This window comes from Myxocyprinus asiaticus, chromosome 22 (genome assembly GCF_019703515.2).
Source record: "Myxocyprinus asiaticus isolate MX2 ecotype Aquarium Trade chromosome 22, UBuf_Myxa_2, whole genome shotgun sequence".
NCBI lineage: Eukaryota > Metazoa > Chordata > Actinopteri > Cypriniformes > Catostomidae > Myxocyprinus > Myxocyprinus asiaticus.
In genome coordinates, this window is record NC_059365.1 from 15896533 (window position 1) to 15920383 (window position 23851).

Below are 23851 nucleotides of genomic sequence, written 5' to 3' on the forward strand. Positions count from 1 at the left end.
TTTAAATTCATTCATTTTTGTAAAATACAACCAATTACAACAAAACTATTCCCTACTCATTGTTATAACAACCATCCAGTAATTACTCAGATTAAAGTCTCACAATCTTTAAGTACACATAACATTTAAAGGGATAGTTCACCCATAAATAATAATTCTCTCATCATTTACTCACCCTCATGCCATCCCAGATGTGTATGACATTCTTTCTTTTGCTGAAGACAAAAAAATATTTTTAGAAGAATATCTCAGCTCTGTAGGTCCAATGCAAGTGAATGGTGACCAGACCTTTCAAGCTCCAAAAAGCACACAAAGGCAGCATAAAAGTAATCCATACAACTCCACTGGTTAAATCCATGACTTCAGAAGCGATATGATAGATGTGGGTGAGAAACAGATCAATATTTAAGTGCTTTTTTACAATAAATCTCCACTTTTACTCTCACATTCTGTAATATATGGATTATTTTACACTATTTCTCCTCAGGAGTTTATTCACATAAAGATGTCTTTATATTCTTTAGACTAAAGTTACACAATTGCAGGTGTCTCCTCACCTGACCACCTCACATACGCATTCTTGATGTGCACATCAATTGTTGTTGTTTCCACATTTGTCTCCTGATGTTTATCAGCGATTATATCTTCTTCTAATGCTTCTTCATGACAGCAATGGCTCAAATGTAGTGTTGCCACCTTGTGGACCCACTAATTAGTGAAAATAATTCCATGTGTATGGGCATTCTGCGCATTCAAAGACGTGCAGTCAGAAAAATTGGTCTGCACGTGCTCAGTGCTCGAGCACTCCACTGCTGACGAAATTTGCGTCACACATCCTGTACGTGCCGCATTTGCGTCTGACCGAAGTATACTTTGGGCTTTATTGCTTAATTATGATGCTTTAAATGGAATGTTATGCTTTCCAAATTATGCACACTTTCACACTGGGTCATAGACACAATGTGCCCAGCTTGCTTTTGTGATTTATCACCACAAACTTGATGGTGATTATTTTTCTCATTTTGTAGCTGAGGTTAATTCCAAAGCACCGTCACTGAGCAGATAATCCCAGAGGTCATTAAGAGTGGCCAGCCAGGCATTGATTAATTATGTTTATATCATATTATGTTTACATGATGTCGTTGGCCATCATAAGTCAGTGGTTCAGCCATATGCTTGCTGCAGGGTTTCTCTTGCTGTTTTCAGGGTGATATTGTCAGTGGTTACTGCCAAAGCTCAGGTACCTTAAGATATTCATAAGCTGGGCTTTGGAGAGCTGCCCAAGAATGTGAATGTAAAATAAAGACACAGTCCACTGTGGCAAGGACAGAATTATTACAGTGAATGTGACTGTGTGTTCTGGTTTTCCGTGTTTTAAAGAGTGTGTAGGGAAATACATTCATGTGGAATAATAATGCACAAGTATATGCACATACATACTGCAGCATACCAAGATTTATGCTTTTTAATATGTATCATGTTAGATTATGAAGCTAAACACTGAAAACCACATGAAAACAAACGCACACAATTGAGCAGCTCTATTGCCGCATCAAAGACAGGTTTGGATTCGCCGACAATACTGGGAGCAGCCCTGTTCCCGTCTTGTGTTTTGGCTCTCTTTCATCTGCCTACTGACACACACACACACACACACACACACACATTCAGACTCACTTATGCACAGTCTAGGTTCCCTATTCACACTGCCTTCTTTTTACCCAATGACACATGCACATACCTTCATCTGCCTATCTTTGAAGTCTCTCTTTTTGTCAAACAATTGCAGATAATTTACAATATAAGCAGCATATTGTAGTCAGCTATTCTAATTCCATTCTTCAAACAACAACATCAAACACCCTTTTGATATGGATGTGTTAAAATGACTTTATTGCTCATGAAAAAATATTAAAGAGATGTGCAGATGGTGGATGTGCACTTCAGCATGGAAGCAACTGGTTAATGCTTTACAAGCTCAGTTTTTTCTCATATAATGTTTGTCACGTTATGTAATGTTTATTTGTTGTGTATTTACTTATGTATGTACTTGAATATATAATAAGCATTTACATTTACAAGCAAGCAATGTTTTTTTTTTTTTTTAGACGTGGTTTCCATTTGGTCTGAATGATGCAGTAGATGTCCTTGCCAAAGGGACTTTTTTTGTGTTGGCAAAACACTTTCCTCTTTAGTGGTCGAACGATATGGGTTTTTCAATGGCTGATGCTGATATCTAGAGAGCAGTTTGGTTAATGGCTTGTATGAATCAAAAAATTTATAAAAATGTATATAATATTTAAACAATATCACACAAGCTAGACAGCCTTGTTGATATTTAGTACAACAAAACAACTGGGAGTGTAATATTGCTTTTAAACATCTGTTCTATAAGCAAGAAGTTAATGTCAAGTAACTAAGATTTTATTCACAAAATGTCCAGTATTTTTGACTTTTTCTCCACAAAAATAAAAACTATTTTTTCAATAAAAATAAAGCCAAATCCGGAACAACTGTTGTGTGTCGCAGAGTGATACATACAGTAGAGGTCAACCGATATGGGTTTTTTGATTGCCGATGCGATGCCTATATCCATAGAGCAGGGTGGCCGATGGGCCGATATAATGCCAATATATCACAACATTTAATATAGTAAATAACATATAAAATTGCTAAATAATAATAAAAAAAAAAAAGAATAAACTCTTATTTAGCAGTATATTTACTCAAAATACCACACAAATGTGGTAACTTTAACTTTATTAAAAAAAAAAAAAAAAGATTATTTAAATAGTAGATAGCAGTTTTTTCTGATTTCTGTTTAGACATCAAATTTAAGTAATTTATTTGAACATAAAGAAATATATTGTATAATATATTAGGAAGAAGGAAATAGTGCACTCAGTAGTCTAGCAACCATGGATGGCATGTGTGCATTAGCAATCACATTTTCTCACAAAAGACCGAATTAAACCAATTGTACATACAGTGCATGGTGAATATGACATTCACATTTAGTGCACACGTGAAGCGCATTTACTTTTAAGTTGCTTTCATGCGCTAGTGTGGTCCAGTGAGCAGCAATCTCCAAAAACGCTGGGTTTTCGTGAGGTTGGTGAATTACATCTGTTTAAATGAGATTTCCTCATATTTGCAGACGCAATAGGATTATCATTAGACAAGAAAGTTAAAAGTCACAGAGAACATTTGAAAAGAGGCTGATAGAATACATGCTTTAGAGGAAGAAATATGAGCGCTCACAGGACGTTGGATTTGTGCAAGTTTTGAGGTTTGTGAATTACATCTGTTGAAACAAGATAGCTGCAGTATATAAGATATAAGTTTTATTGATATTTGCCTTTATATAATTAGCCAAGACAGTTTAAAGTTATAGGAAACTTTTGAGGAAAGAGAAGGAGAATGAAACAGGTGAGCACATTAACATTATCCTCGTGCGACCCTGCGTCCACATGCGTGGGCATTGTATTTTGACTTCGCTATACGCAACACATAATTTAAATGAATAGAAACGACTGAATACTGTTCACAAGTCTCTAGACGGTCATTTAAAGGGTTAACTGCTGCCACACCGAGTCACGTGACACAACATGATGACGTCAGTTTCCTTGAAGTGCTCCTCCGGACGCAGCGCCAACAAAAGTGCCTCTGGTTAGAAATCTCTGTTTGGTTTGTAAAGAGGTCTCTAGTTTCGTTTGATATGCCGCATTAAAAAATCCATTCATTTTCTGCATGTCAGCGCCCTGATAAACATATGACTACATATGTGGAAACTAGTACCGCATTTCCTCAAAAGTAGAAAAAACATGTTAGTTATTTTGAATAACTTTCAACTCTAACACATCTGTGGGCCATTTCGCTTCATTTGAATATACATTTTGTTATATTTTATTTTGTTATCTCTGTGCAATACAATTCTATTCATTAACATTAGTTAATGCATTCCTGTATATTTACTATGCATTTTCACATTGTGAATAAATGGGTTCATCCAAAAGCTGAAAAATGTTGCTTTCAGAGGCTTTGTATGGAGTTAGGATGAAAATAAGGAGCATTTCAAACTGTTGTGAGACCAGTGAAGACAGATAGCACACTGGAGGTTAAGTTATTCACAAAGTAGGGAGCAAGTGGGCATCCTATAGCTTTCTATGCAGCTAAGTGCATTCAATCCTAGAATCCAACCAAAAGTTAAGTTTCAGGCTGCAGATTATGTTTGGACCACTCAACATGTTTGGCAGACATGGGACAATGGTAATCAGTACATAGATTCAGAATTATAATGCAACATTTTATTTTAACATGGTTGGCTGTGATTGGATGATGGACATTACTTGGAATAAGAATGATTTATTCAGCTTTACAGAAAATCAGCTGTAATGTCTGTAATGTCTCAAAAACACGAATAACCAACACTTCTGGAAACATAAAAAACAATTAGATGAAACAAATCTGACTTACTATAGCTTAGTGTTATTTAAAATTTCACAGCGTAGTCTCGTTGTCCACAAATGTGGACATACATTTTTAGGAAAGCTCTAGAAAATGTTTTCTTTTTCTTTTCTTTTTTTGTTTTGTTTTTGCTTGTTTATTAGGTGCTACTAGTTACAAATCAAACAGGGAAATTCACAGCAGTCACGCGGGGGTCTCAGAAGGTTATGAGCTCATACCTGCCTGTCGCGGCTTTGTTATGCGGGACAGTTTAAATGAGTAGTTGTTGCACGGTGGTTTATTATTGTAGTAAAACAATGCCACGTAACAACAAAACAAACTGTGATTGGTTGTTTACATGTCTCTGATGGCTCCTTCACGTGCAAGTAGGCGATTCTCTGCACCCTTGCGGCTTAAGAAATGAATCGGCCAAATGGGAACATTTATCGGCCAATGCGATCATTTAAAAAATCCCAATAACGGCCGATTTATCAGCCTCAGCGATATATCGGTCGACCTCTAACAAACAGCAAAGCATCCCAGTGCATTTATAATAAATATTGGCACTCTTGGAACACCACTTGGCCAATCAGATTCGAGGACTGGAACAAACTGTTGTATAATTAATTTCTTCATAATTATTTGGATATTATTTTATTTATAAATTGTTGATTAACATAAGTAACCTTTTTGAATTCTGAGCTATGAAGTTGTATTTGTACTCTTGTATGTAATGAGTGAACCTTTATTTACACACATACACTAACACCTTTAAAATACTTAATAAAATGATCAAATGATTTACACTGGACATATGTACATAAACGTTCACATAAATACTCTACATATGTAGGCGTTAGTGTGGCACACATGGTGCCTGGCAGTGTTGATGTCTCCCAAGGGCATTCTGGGTAAAGAAACTGGCTTGGGGAGGGGGGCAACTCTAACTGCCTGGGGCAAACATCCTGAGTCACTCAGGAAAACTCCCCCTACTCTCACAGAACGTGCTATATGTGCTTTCATATCAAACAGGAATAGACATGCCATGAATAATGAGCATCATATGTACCGTTCCCATGTACTCATATGTAGTTATTATTGCATTTTTCTCCTTTGTTGATGTGTGCTTGTGTAGTGCTTACTGAGAGGAATTGAAAAATAACCTTTATCTGTCATTAATGTAATGCACTCTGTCTTTCTTTCTCTTTCTCTCCTGTCTTGCAGGTCTGTATAACTCTGTAGATAGCTGGATGATTGTGCCCAACATCAAGCAGAATCACTACACAGTGCATGGCCTGCAGAGCGGCACTCGTTACATCTTTTTTGTCAAGGCCATCAATCAGGCAGGCAGCCGAAACAGTGAACCTGCTCGCCTCAAAACCAACAGTAAGTCCAGTAATCACGATCTTTAGAATGCAAGGACCTAGTGGTCAATCGATATGGGTTTTTCAATAGCTGATGCCAATATCTAGAGCAGTGTGGAATATAATGCTAAAATTAACATTTTACACAATAACTACTCGAAATGCACTCAAAAAAATTTAAAAACAGAAATGTATCCTCTCAACTCCAACTATGTTTTAGCTGAGTTGTGAGCTTGCAGTCTAAATTGAACGTGATGAGAGAGAAAGACAGGACGGTGTCAAAAAATGACTAGTTTGGTCCAGTTTATCAGCAAACTTCAACCTAACGCTTCTGTCAATAAGCCAAGCGGGCGCAGTTGCTGGCTGATCCCAGTGATATCAACATATTAACCAGTTACCTGCCATGTATAGTGAGATTGTTTTATGCACCCATAATCTGCATATTTAAAAGCGTTAAAGGTGCATTCACACTGACAGTGATTAAATCATTGTTGGTTGTTAGTAGGCGTCCCTTCTTGACTGCATTATCCAACCATATCATTGTGCAAATAACTGTCTGCACTCCCACTGGTAGTCACCATAAAGTTGAACTCTCAAATTTGTTACATCGCCAATGGTCACTGTCGGTCATGTTGCTGGAAATCACCAACTCTCAATCTAAATTAATGTCTTCTGGTTGCTTTGTTGCTGCAAATCACAGTACGTGTGAATGTGCTTTAAAACTGAAGTGAGTAACATTATTGATGTTGAAATACTTTCAAATATCCCAGCTTAAAAGGATAGTTCACTCAAAAATGAAAATTCACTTATCATTTATTCACCCTCATGCCTGCTCAGATGTGTATGACTTTCTTTCTTCTGCTGAACACAAACAAAGTTATTTCAGCTGTGTAGTCCTCACAATGCAAGTAAATGTGTACCAAATTTTTGAAGATCCAAAAGGCACATAAAGGCAGCAGAAAAGTAATCAATAACACTCCAGTGGTTAAATCTTTATCTTCAGCAGTGATATAATAAATATGGGTGAAAAACAGATCAATATTTAAGTCCTAAAACTTAAATTCTCCTCCCTGCCCAATAGGTGGCGATATGCACCAAGACTGCAAATCACCAAAAACAAAAGAAAAAGAATGTGAAAGTGAAAGTTGAGATTTATAATAAAAAAGGACTTAAATGTTGATATGGTTCTCACCTACACCTATCATGTCACTTATGATGATATACTGTAGATTTAACCACTGCAGACTTATGGATTGCTTTTATGCTGCCTTTATGTCCTTTTGGAGCTTCAAAATCTTGGTACCCATTCACTTGCATTGTGAGGACCTTCTTCTAAAAATCTTTGTTTGTGTTCAGTAGAAGAAAGAAAGTCATACATATCTGGGATGGCAGGAGGTTAATGATGAGAGAATTTTCCTGTTTTGGTGAACTATCCCTTTAATATGCAGAGACACCTATAAGTAGGTTGATGTCCTCTAAAACTGTAAACACTGTGTCTCTGTGGCGCTTTGAAAATATTGTTAACATCCCAACTGCACACTGAACAATGGCTCAACCAATGTTGTGAGTTTGGGGCGGGACTATCTGTTTGTTTAACTGATGGCATATGGGGGAGTATTGCAGGAAAGCTTTTTGAAAACCAGTGTTTATTTTTGCAATTCTGTTTTGTGGCGCTAGTGGTTTAGAAATTACAAACTTCAGATTCAATGCTGTGCCTACTCTCCTCAAAATAGAAATCTTAACATTGTATCATTAAATATGCATTAACACTTTGCTTAACTAGTTTTATTATAGTAACATCCAGCCAGTGTAATCTGAAAGTCTGTTCCAGCATTACAGTGGGCTTAATACACCAGTCATTACCTCATCAGCACACAAATCCAGAGTTCTAGTGTATCTAGTGGTCATACATCAGTTTAAAGGCAGTGTTAATGCAGCAGCTCTGTCATACCCTACTTGCTCAATACCTTTATCGGCATTCCATCAGTGGCAGGCAGCTGAGCCTGCTAATAATGGCATCCATCAGGTGTTGTGGTGTCAGGCTGCTGGGTTGTGTGTAAGAGAGAGAGAGGTCTGGGAAAGCCTGGGTCCCTCACCTAAGCTGTCAGACATCTCCTAGCCTTCTCACAGCAAAGAACTCAATCAAGAACCAGTTCATGGCTTGACATCATTCAAATGGGTTGTTGCATCAGAGTCTCACGGCAGCCTTGTGGAGGAGTTTGAGAGTGAAATGCAGGGATGTCTGGAGAAAATGCCAAACATTTCTCTCTCGCCTTTCTATTTTTTCCTCTCAGTGACTCAAATTTCTCATTCTGTAAGAATTTATCCAACAGTTCGTTCTGGTGCTCTAATTTGATTGGACAAGAGGCGTTCCAAGAGTGCTTATAGTGTAACAGCGCTGGAACTCTTCAGTAACAAAATAACTGCCCAGTTACTCGTTATTCACTTCTTGTTTATGGAACTGTTGTATCTTTAATATCAAGTAACTTACACTTTCAATATCACACTTGCAATCATGTTGTTGTACTGATTATCAACATGGCTGTGATTCGACTGTACAGCATCATTATTTCGGTTATCAACAAGAAGTTAATGGAGTAACTTATAATTTAGACCCAATATGGTTTATTGTACATGCTCTGCCAACAAAAATAGTTCCAACGAAGCTGAGCCACAAACAGACCTTAGCTATTTGATGTTTAGTACAACAATCTCTTTCACATACAATTTTCAGTGACTTCACTCTTTTTCTCTGGTAACCCCCACCTGTCTAGTTTTTTGAAGGACTCCACCACTGAGAAGGTGTAATTTAATGTGTTGGTCAGATTTCTCACTTTTTACTGTAAAATAAAAAATCTAAGAAGGAAATCAAGGTTGTATTCTAATAGTATTAATCAGAGAGGGCATTTTAACCCTTGCAGGTCTGTGCTGAAGTTACAAAACACTGCCTCTACACAGAGTACACACAGTATAATTTCGCTGTGATTTATCCCAGCAGCTTCTGCCCATCTGACTACCTAAAACAGAGAATTGACTTTGGGCCAATTCCCTATTTAATTTTTTTCCCCCTAACACACGCATACTTGCCATGTGTACTTGACCATGAAAGTCCAAACACTTCCCCCCCATCTCAAGAGAAATGCTTCTATTTAAAGACATTTACATAATCACTTCCTGTTTGATTCAGGAATCCAGAGTGAGAGTGTGATGAAGCATGTGCAGTGAAAAAATGTTGGGAGCCACTACTGTAAGGGAATGTTGAAGAAAAGCATGGTCTCCTGGAAAACACAATGAATAAATCAGGATGGAATGTAGTGGAGAAGTGTGTCTGTGGTGCATTCAGTGCTGCCACCATTCCTCCGACCCCTACTCCATCGACAGGGTCTGTGACCATGTGCCTTAAGAGCATCCAGGCTTGCAGAGCAAGTAACAGGAAGACATCAAATGGCTCTTTGCAGGATGTGCTGAAATCAAAGTTTGGCTTCTTCAGCTGAACTTTGGATGAGATAATATGTTCAAGAGGCATTGCTGTGATCCATAATACAGGCAGCAGCAGGGGTCTGAACACAAGCTGAAGTCTAGACACTGTGTCCTATCGATCAAGCCAAATCACTGTCTTTTATTCTCACTGATCTATCTTTTATTGCTCAGCTGGAATCTCTTTCTTCTTTTCCGCTGTCTTCTGATTTAGTGCCTTATTAAAATTGGTAAAGTATATCATCTTATACGTGATAGTTTAATATATTGTTCTTGATTTGAGCAAATTTCCCTGTACTCTTTGTCTTCTAGTTATTTTGATTTAATCATCTGCTACCTTTTCAGCCTTTGTCTAGTTCACAGTGGGCTGTACTATTAATCAAATCGCTGTAATAACTACTTGCTTGGTGATGTTTTTGTATTCTTCAACAAAACAAAAAAAATTGAAACGACTGAAACACAACTTGTGCTTTTTGGGTATGCCAGCTTTTTTAGTCTGTAATAAAAAACACCACAAATATATTTGTTGATCATACAGTGACCCCAAAAAAGTATTTGGATACGGGTTAGTTAGTGTGGAATCAGACAGAATTTAAAAAGTGTGTTGCTGCACCGACTGAGACTTTGTTCATATTTTGTTTGTGTTGTTTGGGACTTAAAATAAGATCTGTTACATATTTTATGTAGATTCTAACATTGTAATATTTGTTTATTATTTCCAGGACAAAAAAAACCCCCAAAAAAACATCTTATCTGGGAAGCTATGTTTAGGGTATGATATTTCAGGAAGGATGGTCTATGAGAATCTTGAAAAGTTGCATGGAAGTAAGTCTATATATATCATATTCCCAAGCAAAATGAAAAGTTTGCACCAGACTGTCTTCATATGAAAGTTTGGTCTAGTTTGAGTCAGTGCAGCAACAGCCCTATCTAATTTGACATGGAATGACCCATACTTAAGCCAAATATTCAAGCAGAACATTTGACAAAAAGATGTGTATTTTTGGTTGATAAACACAGAGGCCTACATTTAAGTGTCCACATAATTTCTGGCCACTGTATGTAGTGACTTGACACTTATCCAGTGATAATGGGTCATTTAGATAGAGCATTTATTTTTGGAGTTTCCAAGGTTAGTTTTAGGTACATTTTGATTGTCGCTCATTTAATGCAGAAGCTCTGTCATACTCTACTTGCTCAATACCTTTATCGGCATTCCATCAGTGGCAGGCAGCTGAGTGTGCTAATAATGGCATCCATCAGGTGTTGTGGTGTCAGGCTGCTGGGTTGTGTGTAAGTGAGAGAGAGGTCTGGGGAAGCCTGGGTCCTTCACCTAAGCTGTCAGACATCTCCTAGTCTTCTCACAGCAAAGAACACAATCAAGAACCAGTTCACGGGTTGACAGCATTCAGATGGGTTGTTGCATCAGAGTCTCACGGCAGCCTTGTGGAGGAGTTTGAGAGTGAAATGCAGGGATGTCTGGAGAAAATGTCAAACATTCCTCTCTCGCCTTTCTATTTTTTACTCTCAGTGACCCTGAGAGTATTAGTTCCAACGAAGCTGAGCCACAAACAGACTTTAGCTATTTGATGTTTAGTACAACAGCACTCTTGGTTGTGCTTATATTTGGCTAATATTGCTTAAATAGTATGCAGTACATCTCTCTCTCTCTCTCTCTCTCTCTCTCTCTCTCTCTCATACAATTTTCAGTGACTTTGCTCTTTTTCTCTGGTAACCCTCATCTGTCTAGTTTTTTGAAGGACTCCGCTACTGAGGAAGGTGTAATTTAATGTGTTGGTCAGATTTCTCTCTTTTTACTGTAAAATAAAAAATCAAAGAGGGAAATCAAGGCTGTATTCTAATAGTATTAATCAGAGAGGGCATTTTAACCCTTGCAGGTCTGTGCTGAAGTTACAAAACACTGCCTTTACACACCTACACATTTAGAGTACACACAATATAATTTCACTGTGATTGATCCCAGCTGTGCCTTCTGCCCATCTGACTACCTAAAACAGGGAATTGACTTTGGGCCAATTCCCTATTTATTTTTTTTCCCCCCTAACACACGCATACTTGCCATGTGTACTTGACCATGAAAGTCCAAACACTCCCCCCCCCCATCTCAAGAGAAATGCTTCTATTTAAAGACATTTACATAATCACTTCCTGTTTGATTCAGGAATCCAGAGTGAGAGTGTGATGAAGCGTGTGCAGAGAAAAAATGTTGGGAACCACTACTGTAAGGGAATGTTGAAGAAAAGCATGGTCTCCTGGAAAACACAATGAATAAATCAGGATGGAATGTAGTGGAGAAGTGTGTCTGTGCGGTGCATTCAGTGCTGCCACCATTCCTCCGACCCCTACTCCATCGACAGGGTCTGTGACCATGTGCCTTAAGAGCATCCAGGCTTGCAGAGCAAGTAACAGGAAGACATCAAATGGCTCTTTGCAGGATGTGCTGAAATCAAAGTTTGGTTTCTTCAGCTGAACTTTGGATGAGATAATATGTTCAAGAGGCATTGCTGTGATCCATAATACAGGCAGCAGCAGGGGTCTGAACACAAGCTGAAGTCTAGACACTGTGTCCTACCGATCAAGCCAAATCACTGTCTTTTATTCTCACTTATCTATCTTTTATTGCTCAGCTGGAATCTCTTTCTTCTTTTCCGCTGTCTTCTGATTTAGTGCCTTGTTAAAATTGGTAAAGTATATCGTCTTATACGTGATAGTTATATATATTGTTCTTGATTTGAGCAAATTTCCCTGTACTCTTTGTCTTCTAGTTATTTTGATTTAATCATCTGCTACCTTTTCAGCCTTTGTCTAGTTCACAGTGGGCTGTAATATTAATCAAATCGCTGTAATAACTACTTGCTTGGTGATGTTGTTATATTCTTCAACAAAACAAAAAAAAATTGAAATGACTGAAACACAACTTGTGCTTTTTGGGTATGCCAGCTTTTTTAGTCTGTAATAAAAAACACCACAAATACATTTGTTGATCATACAGTGACCCCAAAAAAGTATTTGGATACGGGTTAGTTAGTGTGGAATCAGACAGAATTTAAAAAGTGTGTTGCTGCACCGACTGAGACTTTGTTAATATTTTGTTTGTGTTGTTTGGGACTTAAAATAAGGTCTGTTACATATTTTATGTAGATTCTAACATTGTAATATTTGTTTATTATTTCCAGGACAAAAAAAACGTCTTATCTGGGAAGCTATATTTAGGGTATGGTATTTAAGGAAGGATGATCTTTGAGAATCTTGAAACGTTGCATGGAAGTCTGTATATACCATATTCCCAAGCAAAACGAAAAGTTGGTGCGAGACTGTCTACATATGAAAGTTTGGTCTAGTTTGAGTCAGTGCAGCAACAGCCCTATCTAATTTGACATGGAATGACCCATACTTAAGCCAAATATTCAAACAAAGACAAAAAGATGTGTATTTTTGGTTGATAAACACAGAGGCCTACATTTAAGTGTCCACATAATGTCTGGCCACTGTATGTAGTGACTTGACACTTATCCAGTGGTAATGGGTCATTTAGGTAGAGCATTTATTTTTGGAGTTTCCAAGGGTCAGTTTTAGATACATTTTGATTGTCGCTCATTTCATTTTTCAAACTTTCTGTGACTTTTCATCCTTTTTCCATCCGTTGAGAGCTCAGAGAGGTCTTAGAACTTTGCACTGTGATACTTTTAATTATAAAACCCACATTGAGGGTTTTTAAAGCAAAGCACAAGTAAACTATCCCATAAAGTCAAATAAAACTCCATAATAAATAAAAATATATATTTTAGAGGGAAAATATAACATTTTGACAATTGCTTTAAAGCTTTCTTTACCTCATAAGAAATAAGTAACAACTCAACTATTTAATTTTTTTTTAGGAGACTAGATATAAAGGCATTTTAAATTAAAATGTTTACTCACTTCTACTCGGCTCTCTGAGGCTAGATTTTGAATTACAGCAGCACAAAGTAAGCATGTGTCTGCCTGTTTGTTTGTGGGCACAGAGTCACTCTGTGTTCCTATAGGAGGCCTTTCCTGTTTAATCAGCACTGCCATGGCTGGTGGCTGCACATAAAGCCAGTATGAGAAATATCGCATGACAAGCAGCCCCAAGGGCAACCATGTTTACTTGTTGTTAAAATATCTCAGAATAATATTTACTCGTCCTGCACAGGGCAGACATCATTCAAGCTGTCAGCGGTCACCCCTCCCCTGCAAAAAGCTCATGATAGCAGCTCAGGCCGAGAGCAGGAGCTCAGTCAACAGCGTGACCTCACTACACACAGTCTGAAGTTACAGAAAAACACAGCAGTGCTTAGTTGACATATTACTAGAAATAACAAAGAGGCTGATGTATTGCATTTTCATTTATATTTCAATATAGCCAGCATAGTATAAATACGGGATAATATTATGGTTCCATAAAGAATTAATTCATATGTGATACATTACAATTTTTATTAATAACATTATCAAGTGTTACAATACACAATGCTAACAGATGTATCGTACATACAAATACGTAGATAGAAATGTCCATGAAACTGATTCATATTTTTTATGTATATTCATATTTGAATATAAATTGATTACTGATCTGTTAAGCATTATATAATGCTTGCTAAGGACTTGTTAATGAAAGTTATTAGAAAGTTTGTATGTTATCTAACACTGTATATTTCACCCTATTGCTCTCTGAAGTGAAAATGACTTGCTGTTTTGAAGAAAAATGCAATCCAGTCTTTGATATGGCCACAGCTGGCACTGTGCGTTTTGCTGTCGCTCCGTAAACTTCACATTTTATTGCTTCATAAATAAACCTTTGAATATATCTCACACAGGCGTCAGTGTCTAACAGCAGTTGTCATAATTTTACAAGTTCTTTTCTAACTCAACCTTCCTTGTTTTTGTGGTTTTGCTTGCTCAGATATTTTATTTGTCACTTGGCAAACGAATACTCTTCAGGTTTATCAGTATTTTTCACAGGTTCTTGTCTGTTTCCGGGTTTTTGGCTTATGTTTGCTACTCTTGCTGATTAGCACAGTTCAGTGACTGTTGGTTTAATATAATATAATATGACCTTTGTTTAGACACCTGCATTGCACAGTTATCCTATCATACTCCATTGTGTCTTAACTGGTTCATCAGTTTTATACTAGAAGACAATAATTGTTTCATGGGATTCTTGCTGGCATAGCCAGTTGTCTGTGTATGCATCTACATCTCTTTTCCATGTGCCCTCAAAGACTTGCTGTTAAATAGCATGACTGTGCACGAGTGTCGAGAATGGCTGCGCTCGCAGTGATAAGAAGTTCAAAGACAAGAGCATATTAATGTAATTGGCTTCCAGCAGCACGTCGCCAGAACCTTTCATGTCTGGGTGCAGTAAACCTCTCTGGGCTCAGATGATTGGTTTGTGGGAAGAGACAGAGTGGAGCTGATTGTTGTCCTGCATTGTCAGTCATTACAATGGGGATGGGAAGATTTAGACATGCCAATGAGTCTGCAGGGGTGACCTCTGCTTTTCAGAAAATATCAAACTAATAAGCAATCTGCCTTTTACCGCAACTGTTAATTTCCTAATTAAACCATAGAGTTAAAATTTGACATTGAACATTGATTGCATAAATTACAAAATTCCAACAGATAAGTGAGAGTTACTCAGCCAGACTCATTCCACTGAGCCTTATTGATGCAACATGCCCTTTTTTTATCTCACTCATCTTTCCTGACCTCTGCTCCTTAGGCCAGCCTTTCAAACTGGACCCCAAAACGGCCCATAAGAAGCTGCGTCTGTCTAATGACTGTCTGACCATGGAGAAAGATGAAAGCTCTCTGAAGAAGAGCCACACTCCAGAGCGCTTCAGCGGAACCGGATCCTATGGTGCCGCTGGTAACGTCTTCATTGACAGTGGCTGCCATTATTGGGAGGTTTTACTAGGAGCCTCCACTTGGTAAGTGATTTCAGATTTACATACATAGTTCCCATGATCATGGCAAACCTGGAAATAACAGGGGATTTTAAAATTGTTTTCTAGGCCGTGAAAAGTCATGGAAATTAATAAATGAACATGTTTACATGTACAGTGTTACACCGATGTATGTTTAATAAGCCATAATATGTAAGGTCATATAAATGCCTTAAATGGTTTTCCTTTAACGGGATAAGTTCATAAATGGTTTAACCTTCTGAGACCTGAGCATGACTGCTTTGTGCATTTTCCATTTCCCCTTTTGATTTGTAACTAGTCAAAAGGGGAAATAAACATGCAAAAATATCAAATAAATTTAGAGCAAATAGTTTTCCTAAAAATTGATGGCAACATATGTGGACAGCGAGACTAAGTTGTGAAATTTTAAATAATACCAAGCTATAGAAAGATTTTTTTAGTTAAATTGTTTATTATGTTTCCAGAAGTGTTGGTTATTCGTGTTTTTGAGACGTTACAGACATTACATCAGAAATTAGCATAATTCATTCTGATTCAGAGTAATCTCCAGCATCATTCCATCACTGCTAACCATGTTAAAATAAAATGTTGCATTATAATTCTGAATCTATGTACTGATAACCATTGTCCCATGTCTGCCAAAAATGTTGAGTGGTCCAAACATCATCCGCAGCCTGATTTTAGGAGTGAATGCCCTTAGCTGCATAGAGAGCTATAGGATGCTCCCTTGCTCCCTATTTAGTGAATGACTTAACCTCCAGTGTACTGTCTTTCTGCACTGGTCTCAGAACAGTTCGAAATGCATGTTACTTTATTTCTTACTCCATATAAAGCCTCTGAAAGTGAAATTTTTCAGCTTTTGGATGAACCCATTGATGCTCAGTGTGATAATGCACAGTAAATATAGGATTTCTAAGGGAAAAAATGTGCTAAAGTCCACATTAGTGTACATTGTTTTTAGCAGCGCTGTGTTTTGCGATAAATTGCAAAAAAAAAAAAGACTCTAATCCTTTCACACAAACTGGTTTCAGTCTAAAAACTTAATTAAGTTACTTTCCAGATGTAGTTTTGTTGGCATTTCTCCCAAAGACAAACTCCGCTGTTTTGTCACATGACTCCTGAACTGAGATCAGTCAGTGTAAATTCATTTAAATTTTGCGTTGCGTATAGCGAAGCCAAAATACAACGTCCATGCATGTGTACGCGGGTCGCACAAGGTTAAGTAAAAAACAATCAGCACACTCAGATTTTTGGCAATTTACCCTGATTTCACATTGATTGTGAATGCCTTATCTGCGTTCTTACCGGCTTAACCATTGTACGCAAGTGTTGTGTGCATGTCTGTTTACATTTTGACATCAAAATTAGAGAATAATCAAATGATCAAATTTCACACAAATGCAGGTTTCTTATGTAGTCTGATTTTTTGCACAAGCTCATTTTTTATAGTTATCAGTGTATTGCTGTGCATGTAAATGCACTCAGTTATAAAATAAAAAAACGGCACACTCCAAGTATGCTCCTATACAATTTAATGTGCAACATTTCAACTGCTTCGGTCTTCATCAGGCCAATTAATAAAATGGTGGAAAAGTCATGGAAATTTCTAAACAAAAAAAGAAATGTCCCTTTTTCAGGACACTGTATTTTAAAGATAGTTTTTTACAAATCCAAATAACTTTACAGATCTTTATTGTAAAGGGTTTAAACAATGTTTTCCATGCTTGTTCAATGAACCATAAACAGTTAATGAACATACACCTGTGGAACAGTCGTTAAGACACTATCAGCTTATAGACAGTAGGCAATTAAGGTCACAGTTATAAAAACTTAGGACACTAAAGAGACCTTTCTACTGACTCTGGAAAAACACCAAAAGAAAGATGCCCAGGGTCCCTGCTCATATGCGTGAACGTGCCTTAGGCATACTGCATGGAGGCATGAGGACTGCAGATGTGGCCAGGGCAATAAATTGCAATGTCCGTACTGTGAGATGCCTAAGACAGCACTACAGGGAGACAGGAAGGACAGCTGATCATCCTCGCAGTTGCAGACCACATGTAACAACACCTGCACAGGATCGGTACATCCAAATATCACACCTGCGGGACAGGTACAGGATGGCAACAACAGCTGCCCGAGTTACACTAGGAACGCACAATCACTCCATCAGTGCTCAGACTGTCTGCAATAGGCTGAGAGAGGTTGGACAGGTCCTTACCAGACATCACCAGCAACAATGTCGCCTATGGGCACAAACCCACCTTTGCTGGACCAGACAGGACTGGCAAAAAGTGCTCTTCACTGACGAGTCGTGGTTTTGTCTCACCAGAGGTGATGGTCAGACTCACATTTATCGTTGAAGGAATGAGCGTTACACCGAGGCCTGTACTCTGGATCGGGATCGATTTGGAGGTGGAGGGTCTGGGGCAGTGTGTCACAGCTTGTTGTCTTTGCAGGCAATTTCAACACTGTGCATTACAGGGAAGACATCCTCCTCCCTCATGTGGTACCCTTCCTGCAGGCTCATCCTGACATGACCCTCCAGCATGACAATGCCACCAGCCATACTGCTCGTTCTGTGCATGATTTCCAGCAAGGCAGGTGTGTCAGTGTTCTGCCATGGCCAGCAAAGAGCCCGGATCTCAATCCCATTGAGCTCGTCTGGGACCTGTTGGATCGGAGGATGAGGGTGATTTCCCCCATTTCCCCCAGCCTTGGTGGAAGAGTGGGGTAACATCTCACAGCAATCCATGAGGAGGAGATGCACTGCAGTACTTAATGCAGCTGGTGGCCTCACCAGATACTGACTGTTACTCCCCTCCCCTCCCTTCCCTCCCTTCTCCCCCTTCCTTGTTTAGGGACACATTATTCATTTTACATTTTTATGCATTTGGCAGACACTTTTATTTAATTCCAAAGCGACTTACAGTGCCCTGATTACAGGGACAATCCACCTGGAACCCTGGAGTTAAGTGCCTTGCTCAAGGACACAATGGTGGTGGCTGTGGGGATTGAACCAACAACCTTCCGCTTACCAGTTCAGTGCTTTAGTCCACTACTTGTTGAATCTTTTTATGTTCATACAAATATTGTTAAGTTTGAAAATAGTTTGCTGAAAATAAAAGCAGTTGAAAGTGAGAGGACGTTTCTTTTTGTGCTCAGTTTATAATGAATATATATTTTTTTTTAGTTATGCTTTATTCTAAAATCTTAAATTGGCTTTTGCTCATTCGTAGATTGAAAAATCATGGAAATGTATTGGTAAAAAAAAACAAAAAAAATAAACACACTAGAGGCTTGTAATATACTTTTTTTATATGAATCACCCTGAAGATTAAGTATCTATCGAATTCTATTTCCCATTTAGGTATGCTATTGGTGTGGCCTACAAGTCAGCACCCAAGAACGAATGGAGTGGTAAAAACTCATCATCTTGGGTTTTCTTGCGCTGCAACAACAACTTCCTGGTGCGGCACAATAATAAGGAGTCGCTAGTGGAGGCGTCACTGCAGTTGCGCAGGGTGGGGGTGCTGCTGGACTACGACAATAACGCCCTCTCCTTCTACGATGCTATGAACTCCCAGCACATATACACTTTTGACATTTCCTTCTTGTTGCCAGTGGCTCCCACCTTTATGATCTGGAATAAGTCATTGATGATCATGTCAGGGCTGCCTGTGCCAGACTTTGTGGAATGCACCGAGCAGCAAGAAGGCATTTCTCGCCAGCAGGAATCACCCTATGTGTCCGGAATGAAGAGCTGCCACTGAGACATTGGGTATCGATTATTCCAGGGCTTGCCCGATGGGTTCCTCATCCTTCCACTGCCTCCAGTTTGCCTGGTTTTCATAGGGGTGAAGTGGCAAGTCCAGTTTGGATTAAGGATGTGTAGTAGTTCCTGATAGTTTTGTCACATAAATAAGCGTTATGTGATGGCAACTCCTGTTTTATGAATTCTTAAACTAAAACAGTTGAAATTGTAATTTATTTATGACTAATACGTTGGTTTGCTTTTTTTTTTTTTGTCAGTGTATCCCTAAAAGCACTTTTTAGAGTTGAAATTTAATGCCCCTGTGTTTAAAATGACTTGCTAATTTTCAGACAGAGTTGGACTTCCTTTTGGATAGAACATAGTGCAGTATATTAGATAAAAAAAAGGATGCAAATTTGGTGTTTCTACTAAGGGTTACATTTATTACCCGATGGGTCTATTACTCACGCTCTTTTCATATTCAGGGAGAATAAGATGATTCTTTAGATGAGATAATGGCATGATATGTATTTCCTCTGTGATTTGTTCTCTCTATCTCAGTTTCTGGTTTTGTTTTGTTTTGTTTTTGTGAGAAGCATGAGGCACAAGTTCCCGAGGTGTTTTTTAACATGTATCTTTAATAATTGGTATATGATTACTAATGTACCACACAATTCCATTCGTGGTTGTGTTCTTTCATTAACATCTTTTCAAACAAACCAAGAATGGAATTTCAAGACAATGGTGAATATAATGCACATATTTGTCATAGATCCATTCGATCAAAAATATTTGAAAGAAAGATCAACAATCGGCAACAAAAATGTTTTCGGCTCCTATTTCCTATTACAAATGAACTTCCTAAAAAATTATACTGCATTAAATAGTATTCTCTGCCATCTAGTGCATTTAATTTCTTACAGCCATAGGAAAATAATATTTATGGCTGTTATGAATCTTACATGATCTTCCTTGGTGTGATTTTCAGGGCTATCATAAGGACACCCAGAGCTGGGTTGAGATAACGACAATCACTTGTACTCGTGCAGGCAAAAAATCAAGTGTGTACCAAGAGATCTTTGCAATGGCATGGCAAACTTGAGATACTTCTTGAAAAAATGGTTTGAGTTCATTCAAAAGCCGGTTCATTGCAAATGTAGAGTAGAGATTGGGAAATATACATACTACTGATGCCACTGTCCTGTGGCAGTTTTTGCTTTATATCAGTGTGGTTTCCCTCTTTCTCAGCTGAATGTAAGTGAATGATCTGCTTTGGTTGCTTTACATTTTTCTGATTGAAAGCAAAGAGCATTTTACCATCTGATCCACTTGCCTGCATCTCCATATTTCTTTCCAACTTTCTTTGTTTCCAACATGCTTTTGTTCAGGTGGAGAGTTTAGGCTATGTTCATAGAGATAACACTAAAGGTTGTACAAACAGCCATTTAGCCTTCCAATGGTTTGTCCACCTCATTTATAAAAAAATAAATTAAAAAAATCAGCCATGTAAAATCAGAAATGTTGAATGTCCACTTTTCAACTTCACTCTTATAGACTCAGTGAAAGCAAACTCGAGATGTTTTTATGTGTAGTTGAGTAATACATTTAAAGGATTAATAGAGCAGTAATGAGCCCTCAAAAACACACTTCCATGGTCTATGAAGAGTAAGGGGTCATTCAGACCGAACGCGTTCTTGCGTTAAAAAAAGCTTGATGCAGTGCAATAAATGGAACAGAATTCTCAAGATGTAAATGCAGCTTCCCTCTGCAAGATGTCGCCTAACGGTCAAAGATGCCCATTTAATGCATGTTTACATAGAAAAACTGTTCAAGAATGGTGCAGACAGATGCAAAAATACATTTAGTGTGAACAGCCTCTGAGGCCTCATTTAGCATTGAGTGTTCTACCATTTGTAATGATTTGTGGTGAATAGCTACAGTGGGATGGCAAATTACATGGGGTTGAAAGCTTGGAACCATTTTGTTTTGGTCTTGTCATAGTCTCGGGCAGTAAATCAGTAGATAAAAATACTTCCTGATCCTCATTTCATTTTTTAACGCTGAACAATTTTAAATGTACTTTCTCTGTGGGAACATTCTCTGATTCGCATTACTGCTCTGTATCTCTCAGTCAGTCACTCACTAGTTCTTTTGTCACAGTCAGTCTATTGGCTAGCTGCTACAGTGGCTGCTGTCATGTATCTTGGCCTGGATGGGTCTTGGTCTTTGACCAAAGAGGTTTTAAGAACAACCCTTCATGTATGATGGAAAGTCTTCAACATTACCATTTATCACTGATTAAATGTCTGGGCAAATCTACGGAACTGTTTGAGATTTGCTTTTTTCAGGTCACTAACCATGTATAAAATGTAAGTCTTTCAGAAGCCGGTGAAGGTGAGGAGCGCAAGATCTCTGATCTAGACCGACATGTTCAATCCATTTGTTCGAGTGCGCTTCATTGGGTCACTGCATGACAATCTGGCCCAGGTCAAAGCACTTCCTGTGATATTCTCTGCTGTTTTATGTAAACATTTTTATGGAAAATATCCAGGAAAGGTATCAATGTTATGGCATATCAGGTTTCCAGGTAGCCGTGCTTTTCTTTGCATTTAAGACTATTGACTGATTAACTAATTACATTTCTGTTTTGAAGCAATTATTTTTAAATTTCTGAAGAAAATGAATGACATGATAATGAATCCTCTGCTTTGATATTTCAGTCTTTATTATGTGCTCAAGCAGCTGTGTTCATCAACGTAACGCTCCTGTTTCAATAGATATAACTTGGCAAGAAAAGAATGTAAATCATAGGAGGAAATATATATTATTTACAACTGTATAATATACAAATATATATATATATATATATATATATATATATATATATATATATATATAATATGAACTATTGTTATTTATGTGAGTCCAAATAAAAGTATGATCCCAAATGTGTGTTTCGTTGCATCGTTGTCCCATTTTGTGTCCTGGAATGTTGTCTTGTAGGAGGAGGTTAGCAATGCCAAATATGCTTGTTATGAACAAGAGTGCATAGAAGGAACCCTACTGCGACTGGTCCACATTCAAGTAATAGGGCATTGCTCATGTTCTTCAGCTGTTATATCTGGCACAAGGAAGGGTCTGGAACTCGGTATACATGCAACAAATGTCACTGTAACATGCTTTTTTAGTTCACATAATACAGCCTACATAATATAGTGTCTCTAAAATGCCACACATAAAATGTGTGAATGTCATTGCATTAGATAGCAAAATATAAAACCAATGAAAACTTTGACTTTTTCCAGATTAAGATTACAACACATTTGGTTACTCTGCTGGGACACCTGTTTTAAATTGAGGGGAACTGACTTCATACATCCACAAAAATGACTAATTGGAACCGGTTGGTTTTGAGTAATTGAAAAAATGGCTAAGACAAGTTAAGTTAGTTCTGACATAATTTGTTTGCAGTTATCACTTGATGTTTGGTTATCTAATATAATGCAATTATATTTAATTTTTTATTAGGCTTAAGAGTCCAAATACATTTTGGGGCTACTGTAAGGATTTTTACACAGTTGATCAGAATATGACAAAGCAGAACAATACGAGATATTCATATTGAGATTGTAATGGAATTGCTTGTTTCAATGCAAGGAATATGATTAATCTTACCTTTTATTTCACTAAAATAGCTGTGTATGTTTGTTTCAATCAGTATTTGAACACATTGTAGCTTAAATAAGCTAAGGTTCTTGCAACACTGTTTCAGTATGTCATCAATGCTTTTTGCTTGGCTCCAGCACAAGTACAGTCACAGCAGAGGCAGTGTGATTACAGCTCTCTGCAGTAATGACTCTTATCACAGACACCATGTGCGAACATGGAAATCAGGCCCAACTTGGAGAGCTCATCCCACTGTCTCCTCTACACCACAACACAAGACCTTAAATTGCTTTGCCACTGCAGCTGCAAAGGCTTCAAATTGAAATATTCAGGATCGGTAACTGTGAATCCATCAGTATGTCAGCAGAAAAGATTAAAATGTAGGAATGAAAGCTTTTGGCTGGCATGTGCCAGATTGTTGTGTTGAAAGTGTGATTTGTTAAGCTGTCTTAACAAAACACACAGCAGAACGGCTATCAGCACAGGCTTAGCTTTATGATGATCGAGAAATAGATCTCAGGTTAATCTTACGCCATGTTCATAATGAAGCATTGTTTTCTGTTTAGGATTTATTCCACTGCCTTGAATATACCAAAATATCCTGTTTAGACTTTTAGTGAAATCAAGTTTTTCTGAGACATGCAAAGCCATGCTAACCCTTGTAACAAATGTCCCTATAGTCTCAGACTTTATATTAGAGCCATTTTGGGATACATAACATAAGTGTGTTACTGGATTACTGTAGTTCAGTCATGTCAACTCACAGGAAGATTTAGTATGTTAATGTGGGTATGACATATTGATAGGATATGGTCTTGGCGGACTAGATCTGCTATGCTGCTGCTGCAGAGCAAGTATGGAGACTTGCTACTGCTAGAACATAAACAGACATACTGAGTTGACAAATGGAGCTGGGGTGGAGGTGGGTTTCAGAAAAACTTTCGCAGCACGCTGCAGTGAAACCAACTTATTGGCAATACTGAGCTATTTAAATGTTAGACAAAAACACAAGTTGATTGGCTACACGGTTACATGCCAAAGGACCAATTAGCTTATGCCATGCAGGCCAATTGGCCTACATTGTCACATGTGAGCGAGCCAATTGGCTAACCGATAACAAGTTCAAAGAACCTATCAGTTTGTGCCATATAAAGTTACATGGCTGAACTTAA

At 37.9% G+C, this 23851-nt stretch overlaps 1 protein-coding gene across 6 annotated transcripts in view; it reads left to right on the forward strand.

The window, feature by feature from the left end:
- The window catches only part of mid2 (midline 2), a 170943-nt gene extending 149027 nt beyond the window's left edge, over positions 1 to 21916 (forward strand). For all 6 annotated transcript variants that reach the window (XM_051650635.1, XM_051650636.1, XM_051650637.1 and 3 more), the window contains 3 exons: positions 5671 to 5832; positions 15055 to 15262; positions 18630 to 21916. In XM_051650635.1, coding sequence (XP_051506595.1) covers positions 5671 to 5832; positions 15055 to 15262; positions 18630 to 19032 — 773 coding nt within the window. In that variant the 3' untranslated portion in view covers positions 19033 to 21916. The remainder of the gene's footprint in view (positions 1 to 5670; positions 5833 to 15054; positions 15263 to 18629) is intronic.
- The last annotated feature ends 1935 nt before the right edge of the window (positions 21917 to 23851 follow it).